The sequence below is a fragment of the Brienomyrus brachyistius genome, chromosome 20 (genome assembly GCF_023856365.1).
Source record: "Brienomyrus brachyistius isolate T26 chromosome 20, BBRACH_0.4, whole genome shotgun sequence".
In the NCBI taxonomy this organism is placed as follows: domain Eukaryota; kingdom Metazoa; phylum Chordata; class Actinopteri; order Osteoglossiformes; family Mormyridae; genus Brienomyrus; species Brienomyrus brachyistius.
Genome location: NC_064552.1, coordinates 3636845 through 3655351, shown reverse-complemented (window position 1 = coordinate 3655351; position 18507 = coordinate 3636845). Strand labels below are relative to the sequence as shown.

General features: G+C 46.1%; 1 protein-coding gene and 1 long non-coding RNA gene across 8 annotated transcripts; both read right to left on the bottom strand.

Annotated features, from left to right (window-relative positions):
* Window positions 1-381: 381 nt before the first annotated feature.
* On the bottom strand, window positions 382-10657 carry LOC125716030 (neurotensin receptor type 1-like). Of its 7 annotated transcripts, none has more exons than XM_048988248.1 (7): window positions 6607-10657; window positions 6301-6461; window positions 5472-5600; window positions 5291-5360; window positions 4942-5065; window positions 2788-3838; window positions 382-1363 (listed from the first exon to the last, which is right to left on the bottom strand). In XM_048988248.1, exons 6-7 carry the CDS (start codon window positions 3650-3652, stop codon window positions 969-971), a joined length of 1260 nt encoding a protein of 419 aa, XP_048844205.1. In that variant the 5' UTR covers window positions 3653-3838; window positions 4942-5065; window positions 5291-5360; window positions 5472-5600; window positions 6301-6461; window positions 6607-10657; the 3' UTR covers window positions 382-968. The 7 variants fall into 7 exon arrangements, with proteins under 7 accessions (XP_048844205.1, XP_048844207.1, XP_048844208.1 ...); XM_048988250.1 differs by having other exon boundaries at window positions 6301-6957; window positions 8952-10657; XM_048988251.1 differs by having other exon boundaries at window positions 6301-9075; window positions 9992-10657.
* Window positions 10658-14908: 4251 nt separating this feature from the next.
* Window positions 14909-18507, bottom strand: LOC125715957 (uncharacterized). Its single transcript, XR_007384231.1, has 3 exons — window positions 18496-18507; window positions 18295-18419; window positions 14909-15162 (listed from the first exon to the last, which is right to left on the bottom strand). It is a non-coding gene; the product is annotated as an uncharacterized LOC125715957 (long non-coding RNA).

Below are 18507 nucleotides of genomic sequence, written 5' to 3'. Positions count from 1 at the left end.
GAACTTTGGAAAAGTTAGCAAATTATACTACTCTGTGCTATAACCTTTAAACCTTCTATATATTTAAATTTTCCTAAAGACACTATATTCCTTTAGGGCTACTTAAATATGTGGCCTGTAACCTTTCATCTATCCATCTCCCCTAACCGCGATTCCAATACATGGGTAAAGCCAGGTAGTAGAGCGTTGCCTGTCAGTCATGCCAACACGCTATGGACAACATAAATATGCCAGCATTGGGCAGCATAGTACATCTTACTCCACACATACGACAAACGCTGTCTAATGTACGGTTTACGCATAATAAAAACATGCATCTTGGCTCCTGCCATACCACAATAATAAGATTTAGTTGGGATTATATTCCATTATGGTGGTTTATTCCTTTAAACGACTTATTCCCGAAGACAGTCAAACATTTTTATATTCATACATTTGGTATATTCAAACCAAGTATGTTTTTTTTTCCAGAAATGTTCCAGAAATTATTATAATAAATAGATATGCCGTTTTTAATAATGAAATGACATATAAAGGACATCAAGGAAAAGTAGAAGTTTCTAACATTACATGAGTATTTTCCTTTTGATGATAAAAGCACTGCAACAAAGGACATATTCAGGACAAACCATAACCATGATAGTGTGGAAAGGACAGAAAGATGTTTTTGATGGAAATAAACCACTCTAATGTTTAATAACTGATTAACCTACAATACATTTTTAAAACATCCATTAGTTGTGAATGTGCTATTACTGGATAAATTTGTTGAACAAGCAAATTGTTGAGCGGATAAAGTCTCTTGGATAATTAGGGTGGTGGGATGAACTTCATCGTGAATCAAGCACAACATCATCCAAACACCATGGGTTACAAGTGAAGTCAAGCATAATTATCAAAGTCCGCAGGACAGAAACTCCTCAAGCAAGTGTTTCTTTTCTTCGAGAAAGGGAACCAGACCCCCAGCCCTAACGTAAGTTATGTAGTGAGAGCAGCTGTGGATCCTCTTGTTGGTGCCTGAGCCCAGCACATTCTCCAGACTCCCACCTGGAGAAGCTCATGGTCCTGGTGGACGTGAGCCTGGTCCTGCTCCTGGCCGCAGGTGCCTTTTGCCGCTGACACAGGCAGCGGGATTGTATTGGTCCCAAGGTCTTCCAGCAGGCCTTGCGGAAGGTGTCGGAGGACATACAGAATAGGATGGGGTCCAGGGCACTGTTGACGTACCAAAGAGGCAACGAGAGGTAGGACTTGAGGGCAGTGTAGACCCGCAGCACGGTGTCGGACCACACCTCGACGTAGACCTGCATGAGGGACGAGGCCATGTCGGGGAAGTTGCACACAAAGAAGGCCACCACTACCGCTCCTGCAGAAGTAAGAAAATAAACCACACACAATAAGACAAGATTCGCACACAAACGGACTGTGATAAGTCAGTTTCCCCTAAACCTTGACTCTTCTTTAGTGAATTGTAACTACTTCCTGGCACAGCGTCTATAAGAGTTTTCAGGAAGAAAATCAATTGGAACTGGCTGGTTGTTAGATCTTCATTCATGACTCACAGCAGGTTCCTGTGGCAGATGCTGCCACGGCAGAAACAGAGCAGGTTTCTGGAGAAATGCTTCCGTAGACATGCTGGCTCTTGAGACAATCTGGATCGGCACGTCAATTCCGATGTATGCATTTCCAAAGTATACGCAGGACGCTTTAAAAAGATTGACTCATTTCACAAGTGAAAATGTACTTATAATATACTACTCCATAGACTCCGGTGCTTTGGCAGGAAGTATAACAGACATGTGTTAGTCTCTCTGCCTAAGGTCTGTATATAGTTATACAAAACTGATATCAGAGTTGACAGGTGAGAACGAAGAACTGGGATCTGGGTTTAAATGCGATGGACTGGCGTCCTGCCTGTGGTAAGAAGCTCTAGAGAGCACATCCATCCATCCATCGCGTCACATTCACCGCCGCACAGAAGGGTGAACAGCTCTCTCCTTCACATGTGTTGCATCACTAAACGTGCAGCCCGCAGAGTAAGCGGTCTCCAGCCAGCTGGCCTGAGAGTTTCACCTTGCTGGGAGATCTGCACAGAGATCTTCCAGAATACCATTCAGGACATTTCACAGTCTTATGGTAAATGCACCGATAGCATTCATTCACTATGAGACTTTTTAAGACGAGAAGAGTCCAGTCTTAGACCCTTGGAACTAAATCTCCAAAAAACATACCAGACAAAACAAATGTTTTAGAACTTTGTTTACCTGAGTTTCTTAAATGGTTGTTTGTTTGTTGAAGTGTTATCACGTTTTTAGGTGTGCGGACTTTTAATTGAATAATAAATATATTAATTCTCCATCCAGCCATCTATCTTCTGTAACCGCTTGTCCTATTCAGGGTCGCAGGGGTCCGGAGCCTATGGGCACGAGGCAGGGAATAACCCAGGATGGGGTGCCGACCCATTTCATGGCACATTCACACATCATTCACTCACATGCTATTCACATCTATGGACAACTTGGTAACTCCAATTAGCCTCAGCATGTTTTTGGACTGTGGGGAGAAACCGGAGGAAACCCCACGACGACATGGGGAGAACATGAACGGCACACATGGGGAGTCTTGGCAGACACTCAAACCCTGATCCCAGAGATATAAGGCAACAGCGCCAGTCACTGTGCCAACGCAACGTTCCTATATGTATTCTGCAAAATCCATTTTATTCGGTCCACAGGTCAAATGGCAATCCTGAAGTGAAAAAGATTTTAGTTTGGCTTGCTTGTAACTCACCCATAAGCTGTAGAGCCCGTCTTTCGTAGAAAAGTAGTTTCCCCCTCCCCTGGTGTGGTGAAGGTTGCCCCTTGGCTGCCACCACTGTCCTGGTGAGGCCAATGGCTTTTCTCTGGCGGCCATGGCGTAAGAGGTGGGAGATCATGAGGAAGAAGAGGGTGACGATGGCCACCAATGGCACCAGGAAACAGAGGACGGCCCTCATTAAGAGGGCCGCCCGGTATATGGGGGACGGCTCATCTTCTATCATTTCACACATGGAGGACAGCATGAAGGCTTCTGAAGGTGATGTTGCAGTGTAGTCCAAGATGCAGGCTGGGGCTTGCCCATACACCAGGGCGAACGGCACAGCGGAAGCCAGGGATAGCGCCCAGACACCGGCCAGCAAGCAGGGTAGACGAGCCTTCTCCAGGCTGGAGATAGACCACATGGTGTGGCAGATGGCCACGTAGCGTTCCACGGTGAACGCCAGGATGGTCCAGCTGGTGGTGGCGCAGTACATCTGGCGGATCATGAAGTAGACTTTGCACAGCGGCTCGCCCAGCCGCCAGGGGTAGCTCTCCCAGTAGTATCGGTAGAGCGTGACGGGCACAGTGAGCAGCTGGAGGATGTCAGAGACAACCAGGCTCAGCAGGTAGGGTCGGATGGTGCTGGCCTTCATGCGGGCATTGGTCAGGAGGGTCAGGAAGCTCACACTATTGGAGGTTAGCCCGAACACGAAGAGCAGGCCATAGAAGACAGTCAGGGGGACGGCGACGTGGTAGGGCTCGCTCTTGGTTACACCGATGAACAGGTGGGGCTCAGAGATCGAGCTGATGTTGCACGAGAATGAGGAGGTGTGGAGAGGGGCCACTGACTGGTTCATCGTCAAGTGTGGAAAGACGCAGCCTATAAAGTGGCCCTGAGTCCAGCTGAGATGCCCAATGACTGCGGAGGAAATGGTGTCTGCTCCGGCATTTAGCAAAACTCAGTCACGCAGTCCTGCTTTCACGTTTTTCAGCGTAAGTGATGGAATGTGGTTGCTGGAACAGCGCGTCCTTGCTTCGCCTGACTGGAGGAGATACGTGCGCTTTAAAAGATTAATTACACGGTCCAGGACCTCAAAAGGCAAGCGAGATAAGGCATTTAATTATTTATCCAACATAAAGATATTAATATTTATATATTTATATAATAATATTTATTTACGTGAAACGTGTCTTTTCTCCGTTTTAAATCCTATTAGACATGCCGAGATTTTGGAATTAAGACCTGTGCTGATGAGATTACGAAAGTAAACAAATAACGACTCATAACATAGCATTACGGTGTTCACCCATGCAAGCAGTCACTTAAAATGTATTTTTCATTTTATTGTCAATATGGCAAATTACGATTATATGTAGCGACAACGCAAATGATTCGGATGCCAGTAATATCCGCGTCTCGGCTTGAAGTTTCAACAGACAGCAGCTCACGGTAGGTAACATAACGGAGCGCCGAAGGTTACTGACGCGCATAATCATCTTAGTAGAAATGAAACAGAGCACCGCCTTTTTAAACTATAAAACTCGCTCACAAGCATCACCTTGCCGAGCAACAGTGTAGCGAAGGATGAAATAACTGAATAATTAGGCAGGTAAATTCCTCAGGTGTCAAAAGTGTTAGCAAAATCCTAGGTAATAAACTTCTATCTTACAATCTCTAGATTATATTTTCATAATTTTCAATGAGGAATTTGAGATAGTATTTCAGTCAGACTGTTTTTCTCTGTGCCCTCTCATCTCTATCAAAATGTTGGAAATTATATAATAATTATAAAATAAAAGAATTATACGACGATAATTATATAGCATCAGGGGATCCAGCTAATGCTGAAATGCCCACTTACCACACGTGTCCAATATGGAAGTTTGCCGTCATGTAACTGACAGCAAAAGAAATGACCCTCTGAAAAAAAAGATTCTTCTTCATTTTCTTCCTTCATTTACTCTTTTATTTTTGCAAATAAAAAAAAAAACACATGGAGAATTTAATGCGTGGATGAATAGCACACTACTCTCTCCAATCCGCACATGTGCACATGCATCTACATTCACGAAACTATCACGATACGTAGCAGCACTAAGTCTTCGCACTGAACAACAGCTTTGCAATTAGTCAGCAATTACTTACTGCGCCCTGAAAATCCGGCGAGTCCAGTCTGTGTGAGACGCGCGGCCGCGCTGCACTCACACCCTCAGCCGCGCTCTGTGGTGCGAAACCGCTGATGAAGTCGCTGGTCCAGACTCGAGGCAGCCTCCAATCCCCGACAATAACAAAGACAGGCGTGAATACGCACACGCACGCACACACACTACAGCATCATGATGGGATCAGACACGCCGCACAGAAAACAGCGCAAATGAGCAGAAGTGTAATCAGGTATTTAATCTTACTTTCCCGTGGGCCCTTTTGGTTAGAGCATTATACCTGTATAAATACTAATATATGGCTTGCTATCTCAAGTAGCCATCATCCATACCTCTTAACACGAAATAAGGTTCGACTGCTTCCAGGAATTCTGCGTCTTAATAGAATCTTTTTAGTAGAATCTGAAAAGGCCGCAGCAAAGACGATCAAGAGCTGTGGTTTTATGGAAGGACTTCATGAAGATTAAAGCATATCGTAGTACATGCAGGTTTCCGTAATTCGAGGAATCATACCTGATTGTTCCTTTCTTGAGGTAACATGACAGCCTACATTGATGCCTCACATTTGTAGGGTTGGGGGTGAGGGGGGGGTCCAGCCTTCGTTCCGCTGCCTGTGTTGAGAGTTTCCGTGTTCTCTCTGTGCTATGAGTTTCAAATGGGGTTTCTAAATTACCCAAAATGCATCACTGCTTGGACATCCTGTCCAGGGTGTGTCCTGCCTTCTGCCCTGATCTTTCTGCCATGCACTCCCACCCTGTGATTCGATGGACTGTTTCTTTGAGGTGCCGCGCAATGGAAGGTCATTCTACTCTGGCTGTCCTGAGCTCCCTGGGATCAGCTCACCCCGACCGGCCCTCCCCTGGAATCACGCTTATAGCTGAAGGGACGTATTTAGTCCTGGGTACCCTAACTGGTATGCACTTCTTCTTACGGTGTTCCTCCAGGGCAACGTGAAGCTGCAATCGATCGGCATCTGATTTACATCGACCAATTTTTTGTCTTAATCACTCAAAGTACAGCTTTTACTTTGACCAATCTCAAATATCGATTTTGCAGCTGGTTTAACACTTTAAACACATTAAATGTCTTTTTCGAGCCGTATGCTAAATGATATGACTGTACCAGCACTGCATGATGTGTGATGTGCATGGGGATGTGCACACATGCAATAGTCACATTACCAAAGGATGTCAGAAGAATTTAAGGCGAGGCCTCAGCACCACACCAGGCCCGACCCCCCACAGGCCTGACCTCACTGGCTCTCCAGAGCATCCTGGGCTCAACCTTCAGCAATGTGTCTGTCTGCGGGGAGAATGTCGACCTCATCGAGAGATTCGCTTACCTTGGCAGGGACATTCATGTCTCGGGTGACTCTTCCTATGAAGTCGGCAGACGGACTGGAAGAGCATGGGGGGGTCATGAGGTCACTGGAAAGGGGTGTGTGACGCTCCTGATGAAGGTCCAGGTCTTTAGAGTCCTGGTGTTCCCTGTCTTGCTGTATGGCTGTGAGACATGGACACTATCCAGTGAGCTGAGACGAAGACTGGACTCCTTTGCTACTGAGTCTCTTCAATGTCAATGGGTACCACTGGTTTGACTTTGTGTCGAATGAGTGGTTGCTCAGGGAATTCCGAATGAGGCACATTACCTGCATTGTGAGGGAGCGTCAGTTACGGCCATGTGGCGTGTTTCTTTGAGGGTGTTCCAGCTTCCAGGATCCTCATTGCTGAGGACCCAAGCGGCTGGACCAGGCCAAGGGAACGTCCACTTAACACCTGGCTACAGCAGATAGATGGGCATTTCCAGAGGGTAGAACTGGACCCTATCTGGGTCTCGGGGGTCGCCAACTGGGATCCTGAGGTGTTTGGTTGTGCGGTAATACGCAGTACCAGGGCATGCTCTCCCACCTCACCTGACCTGCTGACTACTTCACTGCTGTAGGTTCATGTTTTCTCCATGTGCTCTGCCCACACAAAACTGGCCTCAGAGGCAGACATGACTGATAATGAAAGATATAGAACAAGGTCTTAATTTGTCTGATCAGTTTTGTCTGCAATCACGACATAAATGGCAGAAGATGCTGTTATGATTGCCGTCAATAACAGAAAAACGGCGGAGTACAGAGAGGGAAACCAGCCGAGCCCGAATGCTGGGCTGTTTGAAGGTTCACGTTTCGTCCGCAGGTGATGACGTGTATGTGGCGCCGTGGACCTCAGGTGCGTCGGAGAGCGGAGTTATCTGCAGAGCTTTGCTCTTACGTAACAAACATTGAGCTGCAGGAAGAGGTTTCTGCCACCATCTCTAATTCCACCTTTTATTTTTGCTTTAATGTTCTGCTTTGCAAGCTCCTCAGCAGGCCAGTTACTTTTTCTGAATACTAGCCCGCTGAATCACGCCTCACACCTCTTTGTTTTACTTGGACAATCGAGTAACTTTGTTTCCATTTCTGTAATGATACTGATCACCACTAGAACTCAGCCCTTTGGCCACTTTTTAGCAATTTAAAAAATGATGCCGTGGGGGGAGTAAGACTCGGAGCAGGGGGTGAAGTTACTCTTTAAATGGAAGATCTCCACGCCCCCTCCCCACCCTGTAATCAGCGATCAGTCGGTTCCAGTTCCAGTGATCGACCCAAATTGGCCCAAAAACCCAAGACATCTTTGCTCAGGTTTGGAGTCTTGTTGAGTCACCAGCTACAATCCCTTCATGCAAGAATCTGTCCCTGGATTATGGCATTATGTCCCAGCCCGGTCCTGCTGGACCCACAGCCAGTCCACGTTTTTGCTCTCTCCCAGCTCCACATCCACATTCTTATTCCCGTACTGGCAGCTGGGAGGGAGTGAAAACATGGACCATCTGTGGGTCCCCCAGGACCGGATTGGGAAACAACGTACTAGGACCCACTCCTCCGAGGCAAGCTTACCAAATAAATTTTCATCCAAATAAATCTGTTTTTAATGCTTTGACCGTTTAACTTGTCCTGGCATTTTCATCAACAGGAAATATTAAAACAAAACTCAAAAATTGTCACACACAATAGTCTGCAATCATAAAGGACACCAAGTTTTAACATGCATACAGATATATATTCTTATCAATTTTGCAAAAACATGAGTGAAATATTCATTATACATTATTAATTATTATGGGAGATCCATAATATTGCAAAATAAATCTTTTTCTCATTTTCTTCAGTGCTGGTATTCTTAAAAACCGCCTGGGCACTTGAGTGAAAATGTAAACTTCAAGTTCAAAAGGGAGAGACTATGAATTATAATACTCTGGGATTTTGATTTATATACATTTGAATTATATGTATCGCAGAGTCGGTTCTGCTTCCAGCCAGTCTTTTCATCGGAGGATAACTTATCATTTTCTTTGCACCCAGAATTTGAGGCCCTGCAACGCGCTCCCAGCTTGTGGTGGCAACACTTGGTCTGTTATCAATGCACAGGCTTAAAAGCTTAAATTTCTCAGCTGTTTAATTAGCTGGACATTTTTATAAAGCTGGAATTAATTTGTGCACTCGGCATTTTCCTGATGCTTCATTTGAAGAATTAATTGGGAAACAACAACTCAGTAAATAACATAATCAGTGCAAAATATAGCTGTTAGGAGTAAACATTGTTTTTCTGAAATCGAAATGATGCACAAAATTATTATACGTGCGATATTTGCGAAGGCCTGCTGATGCTGATGACTCATAAAGAGAGTGGGAGGGGCTGTCCTACACTTATTTGGACTTTGTGGCTTAGGATGGTCTTTGGTCCTGTGCTCTGTGCAGCCTGACATAGGATGCAGACGCACCAAGGTCTCCAAAAGCCGGACAAGGAAGTGAAGGGATGTTATTATATTACTCAATAACTGTAGGCGAGGCGGCCATTTTAATGCAATCAGCTCAAATAAAGAAGCAGGATATTTTAAGCTAAAGAGTGTTATGAGTTAACACCATACATATTACACCCCCGTCATTTCCCACATCATGGTACATACCATTTTGCAGGGTCTCTTTCCACTTGAAAAGTCAACATGGATTGGTCCAAGTGAACAGGGAAGCTGCTGGAGGGGGTGTGATAGATCAAAGCACATCTGTGGCCGTGTGTCCAATCTAAGGCATCTGTAAGACATCTCCTAAGTTGAGATTTGATTCTGTTTAATGGCAGACGGAGTGTTTCATGGTTCAGGGCACATCATTAGTGCAGACTTGCTCATTAGCCGAAGGGACTGGTCATCCCATTTTGTCACTGTGCTAAAATGACTCAGAACAGATAAAAAAAAACATAGATGAAACAGATTCATTTTTTTGTAATGGGCTGGACTTGGGTCTTGTATGACATGATCTTTTTTTTAATGTTTTTCTTAAAAAAATGTGTTTCTTCCCAATCTGCTCCCTCGAGTGACTAATTATGTATACTTATGTGTGAGATTTTATTTGTGAATCTCAAAAAAGACGGTAGGTTAAAAAAAAAATGAAACCTAAAAAAAAAAAAAAAAAAATTTATCAGTACATTTTATTCATGGGGGTGTGAGGACCGGTGCATGGCTGGGCTGTCATTCCCGGGGTTAAAACAGGGCGGCGCACCAGGAGCTGTCCCAGACACCCACAGCTGCACCCAATCAGCTCCCTAATTATGGGGTCAAAGGTCACAGAGGAGGGGTCCTATCAGTGAGTGTCTGCTTGCGCGTCATATTGAAAATGCGACTTAGGGTCGTGACTAATTGGGCTGCGGATGTAGCACAGAGCTTGTTTTTGCATGTATAATAGTGGAGACATCAGGGGGGGCCAGAGGAGGGGGCTCACAGCAGGAGGGGCGACACGGGTGGGGGGTCTTGGTAAAGTTTACCAACCTGGAGAGGGGGGGTTCTGAGTAAATTGTTTGGAATTTTATGCAATTATCTGTTATCAGAAGGCGTAATTGGTTACATTTCTGGGCTGGGGGGAGGGGGGTGATGCCTCTAGCATGACCCAGCATGACCCGGCATGACCCAGCATGACCCGGCATGACCCTATACCTCCCTTTGTGCTTGTGTACCTGTTTTCCTCTCTGCTGGCACCAAAATGGCGGCTTTCACTTCTCCCCACTGCCATTCTCGTCAACCAAGTCCGCGTGCCGCAGAGCCCGGTTCACGGTCCCGCCCCAAGCAAGCCTCGTAAAAACGTTCGCACAAAGAAAAAGAACAAAACAAGTAAACAAACTGCAACAGGAGCTAATTCGAGCCCTGCAGCAAGTACCTTAAAGCAAACGGCACATTTTCGGCGGCACTTCCCCTTTAAATGTTCGCCTGCTGTTCTCTTTGAACCTGGCGATGGTGGAGCCAGGAACCATTTATTAAGTCAATACCTGGTTCCCCATACAGCACTGGGGCCTCTGTTATGTTAACGCAGCAGACGTGAGCGGCTTCCACTTTGCTGAAGGGTGTATGAATCAAAGCCGAATCAAAGGGTCTTTGAAACTGAACACATGGTCACTGACTTCAAAGCCACCTGTGTTGAATTACATGGATTGGCTTGTTCTAATTTGTCTGACACATAGCAGAGAGCTAGTTTTTAATACCCAGAAATCATGTTTTCTTTCTGTTAGGCAGGTTGAATGTCATCTCCTCATCCACCGTGGCTCTTCTTTGTCACTCTTATTATTGAAGTGTACTCCGAGAAATTCCTCTCAATAGATGCCGATTGGGCGGGGGGGGGGCTCCATTGGTATATTTCACTAACTGGGGGGGGGGTGGCTAAAGCAAATTTCGAGTGTTCAAACTTGTAATTTTATTAGCCGGCTGCGTGCCGGATCAGAAACGGTAAAAATCCAGATTGGTTACTTGACTATAGGGCTACATGCCTGTGTGGCCCCTATGAATTTGGCAGGTCCCAGTTTTCCCAGTTTATATTGTGCCGTTGCTATCATTATAACGGGTGCAGCCATATCCTCCTGCTTGTACCCTGTGCTTCTGGAGAAAGGCTCCAGATTAGCCACAAGCCTGCATAGAAAAGGACATTTGAACTATAGCTGGATGAATGGTGCTTCTACATCCTTAAACGCACTGCCCAGGGATGACTTGTTTCCGGGGGCCCAGTGCAGTGACTAATTGTGGCCAACAGGGGGCCCCCAAAGCTCAGGGGTGTTAAACAGCAGTGAGTCTCCCCCAAGTGCCTCTCTGCCTGGGGTTTCACAGCAAACGGTGGAGAAAAGTCCCAGGTGTCGAGCAGAATCACTTCCTGGGAAAATTCTGTAAAATTCTATTGGTCAGTTCTGGCTAGAAAATATACTTTAAAGTTTAACGCTGATCACTAAAGTCCTTCAGGGCTCTAACCTTAGTTTATATGTTTGGTTTATATGTTTGGTAGCTTCATATACAGTATGTGTAATAAAATCTGTCATAAGTGTCGAATAAGGAGAAGTAAAGTCTAGTCTCCGATGAGGCTGCCGATAGGTTAACTGTAAATGAAGCACAGAAAAAAACCGAGGTGGGGGCTGAATGGCTATGCTGAAGACTTGTGTTATGTTTTATCCTTTGTGTCAAAGAACAATCCTGAAGTGAGATCTGCCCTGTCTGAATAACAGACCAAACCTGAAACTGACCTGTTCCTCCATCCCACAGACCAAACAGTGGGACTGGAACCTGGCAGGTTAGCTAAGTTGACTTAGCCGTTACCCCCCATCAGTGCTAATTTAGGCTCTGTGCTGTATATTCATTCACACTAATGCTTCATGCCTTCTCTGGACTCTGAAAGTTAACTAGAATGACAAAAATGTCATAAAATCAACGCATCAACTATGGAGTTGAGCAAAACAACTCAGTTGGCAGAGAATATCAATATTTAATGTTGGCCCTGAGTCATGAAAAGGTTTGAGGGCGCCAATTTTTTTGGGGGGGGGGGTTCCGATGCAGCCTGAAAAGGTCACTGTTTGTATGAGAGGACGTGCAGTGACACCATTTCAGTGGGGGTTAGGGTTAGCGGCAGCTAATGAAGGGCATTTCTATATGAGTCAGTGGGGGCACCGGGACCAAGCTGAGCTGAATGTCAGAATTCCGGAAGAAGCACGGGAACTGGAATCACGCCCAACCGATGAGGAATTCCCAGGAAACCAGGGTCTGGGAAATAAGCCTTAATCTATGAAGAAGCCTAAATGATCATCATCATTGTCATCATCATCATCTAAACTCCTGGACAAGCTGAAAACTAAAACCATGCAGGAAAATCTCATAAACCCAGAACAACTGAGGTTCTCGCTTCAATTATTCTGGAAAATTGCTATATATTATATGGGCTATTTCCATTCTTTTTTCTGAGACATAATTGTTTACCAGTTAGTCTCAGAACGCAAAGTACTGCAACACGCAATTACGCGCACACTAACCAAAGATCTTTTGCTCTCAGGTATCATTAAAGTGATACATAGTAAAATGAATTCTTGTGGAATGATATTTTGTTACAATTATATTGCAATTATAGTATACAAAGGAGTCTCAGACCACAGAAGAGTATCCACATTATCACTGCACTATTAAAGTTTGCCACCTTGAATAAATCCATAAATCCGTTTATGTCTTTGGGTTGTAAACAAGTAATTCTGGACAAATATAGAGGCATCCAAGAAATTAGATAAAACTAAAAATGAGTGAGTATATATTGCCGCTTTCTCAGCCCAGTAGCTGAGCCATGAAGGTCTTCCTACCACCAAGAGAGACCAGAGCCGCACGTCTCTCCATTTATCCGTCTTAGAGTATTAGGCACTCGATCTCAGTTTACAATCACCCACCATATAATATTATGTCGATTTCCTTTAGGTGCTTCATGTTGACTTCTGGCCACAGAAATGCGGGGGGGGGGGGGGGAGGGTTATTGTATCGGGGGCCCCACTCAAAAAGTCACTTGAGGCCCCCTCATCTCTACTTGTGCACTGACTGCATGTGGCCAGCAGGGGGCGCCCTACATATTAGGGCCCCCATGCAACTATGTGGTTTGGGTGGTGATAAGCACAGCCGCTGTAACCGCATGTCTTGGCCTTCAAAGATAATGGTCACTAAATTTTGCTTGTGGTCTGAATTCATTAGCTGATTTTTCTCTGACATAACATACGTAGTGTATGCTTTTCCCAGTTTGAAGCTCTAGTGCAGTGTTTCAGAGTCCAGTCCTCTGGGAAACCAGAGACGGTCCCCATTTTTGCTTCCTCCCAGCTCTCTGCTAGATATTCCACGTTTTTGGAAAAAAACGTGGACTGTCTGTGGACCCCCGAGGACCAGATTGGGAAACACTGCACTAGAGCTTCAAACAACCGGCTCTCCGAGGCCACGTCGAACCTCAGAGGCCAGGTTCATTATGCTTGTTTACTCAATTACTGTTTAATTGCAGAGAAGGAACTGTCCTTTGTTCAAACACGTGAATGATCATCGCGGTAAAGCCTCCCACTCAAGCTTTAATCCAGCCATTTTTTTCCTGCCGTCTCTAGATTTTTCCCTTTCATTGACAATCTTTATTTTCTCTTAAACTGATTGCCTTAATTTTGCATGACCGTTTCAAGTTGTCTCAAGTGGTTTTTAAGATTGGAGCCCCCCCCCCGCCCCCCCCCCCCCCCCAGCTTCCCCGCATGTCGTACCAGCCCACAGTCCATTTCAGGTGAAACTCTGAGCCAGAACTTTTACTGGTAATTCAACCTCAGGAGAATTAATTGCAGCAAATAAAGATGTTTATATAAAATGCCTTTTGAAATTGAATAATATAGAGGCAAGCTGGTTACCTCATCCTGAAGGATAGGATCTATTTTCTGCTGGATCTCACAGGTCATCTCACAGATTTATTCGGAAAAAGTCGATATTTGTGCACCAAGCTAACATGTTATATTTTGACCATGCGGCAGGGAAGGGATCCAGCGCAGATACCTTAACGAGAGCCGCGGTGGAATGTGGAAAGCGCAGACACACAGCTGCTGTGCTCTCTGCCACACCCAGAGGAGGGAGCTCGCCCGAAGCACCTTCTAGGAGGATGAGTACGTTCATGAATCCGTCCATAGGTTTGATCATTTTCCTTCTCCTTTTCAGACGAGATGAATTCATTTAGCCCAAAACATCCCACTCAGTAGACTCATACATTTTTTAAATATGTTATGGTAATGAAATAGATGCAGTATGCATATGTTATACTCACCTAAAAGCTTTCCAAACTCATGATGTGCATTTCATGAATTTCTGCTTAGAATGTGAGTGTTTCGCTCACTTGGGGGCGGGGGGGGCAGGCTAATGATTCTCTTTGAAGAACTTTGAAGCCGATGCTGGCCACGCACATTTTACAGGCACCGGCAACCATCCACGCGAGATAAACGCACATTCAGCTGAAGAACACGCCAGAAACTCATTGAGGCGGAACGAAGGTACGCGCCAACAGGTCAACAAACTGCTGTCACGTTCAGACAGTCATTATCTGCCAGGTAATTTATTCTGATGGCTTTTAGCTGGATGAAGGAGCTGAGAAGATGGGATGATGGTGACCCTGGCCTCCCTTCAATCAACCCCCCCCCCCCCAACCCAAAAACCTCAACTCTGTTCTCCTCAGAATTAAACAGAGGGGGTGGGTAGCGGGAGATGGGAGCATTTGAGATGAAGGTCATGGAAAACCGCCTTGGGAGGAGATCAAACAATACAGCAGCACTATGGTATCGCGGGGAGAAGGTCACACGATGCAGGACAGTCACAGAGAAGTTCAGCACTTTTAGCCAGCTATACACACATAATAAACAATAAATAAACAATAACCAGCAAATGATAAATATCACAAAGCTGACAGTACATGTTATTTATTACTATAAATCCCAGCCTTCAGTTATTTATTGTTTACAAGGTTAAGTATGGGTTCCTTGTGTTGAGCTGCAACGTAGGAAATCCTGTGAAATGTAACATCTGTGATAACCACCGGACCAGCAGTCCGTGGGAAAAAATGGCTTTTTAATGTCAGCTGGAGAAGAAAAATCCAAACATTTTAGGAAAATGCCTTATGCTGCATCAAGTGGCAGTACATTGATACTGACTGACCTGCATGTCGCACTGAAGAACTCATGGTGCTGTTGTTGCTTCAATAAGGAACAGGAAGTAGTCAGGCCTGGTCCATGACCACGTCTGCTCATCGTTAGCCTAAGGACACCTCTGTGGAGCCTGTCCCTCTGCAGTCCAGAAGAGCTTAATGGCCCAGAGAAGACGAAGTCGCCACTTACTGTAAGGATGAGGACATGTCGGTTTTTGGTTCAAGCCCCCCAAGGAGATTCCTACTGCAGTAACGCTGAGCCAGATGCTTAACCTGAATCACTCTGGCTGTATAAAAATGATATTAATCCATGAAAATAAGGCTGTCATGGTGTAGTTCAGAGGGTTGCTCATTGCTGGCAGAGTAATTATATCACCGTTGGGCCCTCGAGCAAGTCGCTTATCCCTAACCGTTTATCCCTAACCGCTTGTCTCTAACCGCTTATCCCTAACCGCTTGTCCCTAACCACTTATCCCTAACCGCTTGTCCCTAACCGCTTGTCCCTAACCACTTATCCCTAACTGCTTGTCCCTAACCGCTTATCCCTAACTGCTTGTCCCTAACCGCTTATCCCTAACCGCTTATCCCTAACCGCTTGTCTCTAACCGCTTATCCCTAACTGCTTGTCTCTAACCGCTTATCCCTAACCGCTTGTCCCTAACCACTTATCCCTAACCGCTTGTCCCTAACCACTTATCCCTAACTGCTTGTCCCTAACCACTTGTCCCTAACTGCTTGTCCCTAACCGCTTATCCCTAACTGCTTGTCCCTAACCGCTTGTCCCTAACCGCTTGTCCCTAACCGCTTATCCCTAACCGCTTGTCTCTAACCGCTTATCCCTAACCGCTTGTCCCTAACCGCTTATCCCTAACCGCCTGTCCCTAACCGCTTGTCCCTAACCGCTTATCCCTAACTGCTTGTCCCTAACCGCTTATCCCTAACTGCTTGTCCCTAACCGCTTATCCCTAACCGCTTATCCCTAACCGCTTATCCCTAACAGCTTATCCCTAAAAATATCTGGATGCAAGAATTTGTCAGGTATATGTTTCTTTGGACAGAAGAATCTTATAAATATATATGTCCAGAGAGTCATGATGGATGAATTCTTTCTCAGCAGATTAACTAAGGATGATCAGCAGATTCCTGCCTTTAAAGGTTACAGTCAGCATTGGTGCTCTGACCTGATCTCCCTCCAAATGAAGAGCCTCCTATTTTCTCCACAAAGGCTGGCGCATTGATTCCTTCTGTGACTTAATCATGTTTTTCACAAACCGTGAAACTACAATGACAAGGAGTAATTTATATTATTACCGAACCTAAAAGCTTTTCCTTTCCGTCATAAAAGCTCTGTAAACCACTTATGCAATTTTCAGTTATTTCAGAAAATCCTCAGAGACCGGCTGTGGGATTTGCCTGTTATTGTTATGCGAGGGAAGAACGGCGAGAACATCCACTCACTCAACTGTAGGGGGGCTGTGGAGGTGGGGGGGGGCATTTAAGGATATTTATATCTCATTTCCCTCTGGGGGGGGCAGGGTAGAATAGTGGAGCTATAGAGAGATTTTTGGGAGACAGCAAACCAGAGGCTCAAATTAAGAAGCCAATGGCGACGCGAATGATGCGTTTTTGGAGGATTGTTACCTTTTCAGACAAAAAGTAAAAGTGACACAGCGAGCTGGAGATGAAGGCAGCCAGGCACCGCGTGAAAGGGAGGTGGCATGTGAGAGGGAGGCGCTGCGTCAAAGGGAGGCGTCGCGTTAAAGGGAGGTGGCGTGTGAGAGGGAGGCGCTGCGTCAAAGGGAGGCGTCGCCTTAAAGGGAGGTGGCGCGTGAGAGGGAGGCGCTGCGTCAAAGGGAGGCGTCGCCTTAAAGGGAGGTGGCGTGTGAGAGGGAGGCGCTGCGTCAAAGGGAGGCGTCGCGTCAAAGGGAGGTGGCGTGTGAGAGGGAGGCGCTGCGTCAAAGGGAGGCGTCGCCTTAAAGGGAGGTGGCACGTGAGAGGGAGGCGCTGCGTCAAAGGGAGGCATCGCCTTAAAGGGAGGTGGCGCGTGAGAGGGAGGCGCTGCGTCAAAGGGAGGCGTCGCGTCAAAGGGAGGTGGCGTGTGAGAGGGAGGCGCTGCGTCAAAGGGAGGCGTCGCCTTAAAGGGAGGTGGCACGTGAGAGGGAGGCGCTGCGTCAAAGGGAGGCATCGCCTTAAAGGGAGGTGGCGCGTGAGAGGGAGGCGCTGCGTCAAAGGGAGGCGTCGCGTTAAAGGGAGGTGCCACGTGAAAGGGAGGCGCCCGACGGCATGCAGGTATTTCTAGCGTGACATTTCGGCAGCGGGGAGCTGGTGTCTATGGAAGCTGGTAATTGGTGGCCGGTTATTTGTGTCACAACACGTCGAAGAAGCACAGTGATTAGTGTCTTTCCTAATGGCCGAGGGGCACAGAGGATGGCAGTGATGACTGATTCAGGCTTTTAAGAGCATTTCTGTGTGATGCATTGATCTACCCACTGGGCGAATGAACTAAAGACGACTCCTCGATTCCTCAGAGACACACACAGGGACACAGAGTCCTCAGATCCTCACCTCGCCAGCCTGTGCATCCCCCCCCCCAAACCCGCCCTGTGGTAACAGGTTGTCCATCGCCATGTGGCTGCCACCTGTGAGGCACGGGCACAAAATGAGCGCTACAGCGGGTGCCATGTCGATTTAAAAGCACAGGAAGCTCTTTCAATCACTGGGGGGGGGGGGGGGGGGCAAGCTGATGAATCTTTGAAGAGAGAAATTGTACCACGATCGTGCTTAAGTCACCTAATACAGACATGGGTGGCGGGGGGATGATAATTTGCATAAAAGCACTTATATATTTATATAGTGGCTGGTCATTGAAAACAGAAGCGGAAAGATCAGGTCCAGAAAGATCCAGACCAAGATTTTGTTTTAGCCAAGCAGTTGAGTATAATGAGTCTTACTGTCAGAATACGCAACAGGTTGGTTGAAACAAAATTTTGGCCCGGATTTTTACTTTCCGGATTTATGATTGAAAATAATAAGTACATTTAGACAAGAAAGAGGATAAAGTCGGTGCATAAACCCTCATTTTAAGGACAGAAAAACAAAACACAGTCCAAGGGAAGTACGGCAAAGAGCAGCGTAAATGACATCAAAACAGAGTATATACATGCAGGCAGAAACTCGGAGCACTGCCGCATTCCAGTAGCACTGCGTCTGCCAAATGCATAGCTGCGAACAGCGCAGAAACTCACATACCTGTAGTTGGAACCATGAAACTGAACGGTTCCAATTATGCAAGTTGCTAACGGCAGCTTTTGGTAAACATACCCCAGATTAGACTGATACGTCTGATCTCCAAGCTGTGATCCTGGGCTTTTGACTGACTCAGGAGTATGAAGCTCACATGCCTCGCTGGGATGTTTGTTTTCACTTCGCAGGAAGCTAACCTCCCCCTGTCAACCACAATAATGCTATGAAAATAAACAGCAATAAAGCAAAGTCACCCAAAGCAACTGCATGTCTCTCTACCTTCATTGACGC

Bases quoted from the DNA above. Each gene is read 5' to 3' on its own strand.
- LOC125716030 (XM_048988249.1), bottom strand. From the start codon at position 3,652: ATGAACCAGTCAGTGGCCCCTCTCCACACCTCCTCATTCTCGTGCAAC. The intron at 1,364-2,787 runs GTGAGTTACAAG...TTACTTCTGCAG, and splicing joins ACGGGCTCTACAGCTTATGG to GAGCGGTAGTGGTGGCCTTC.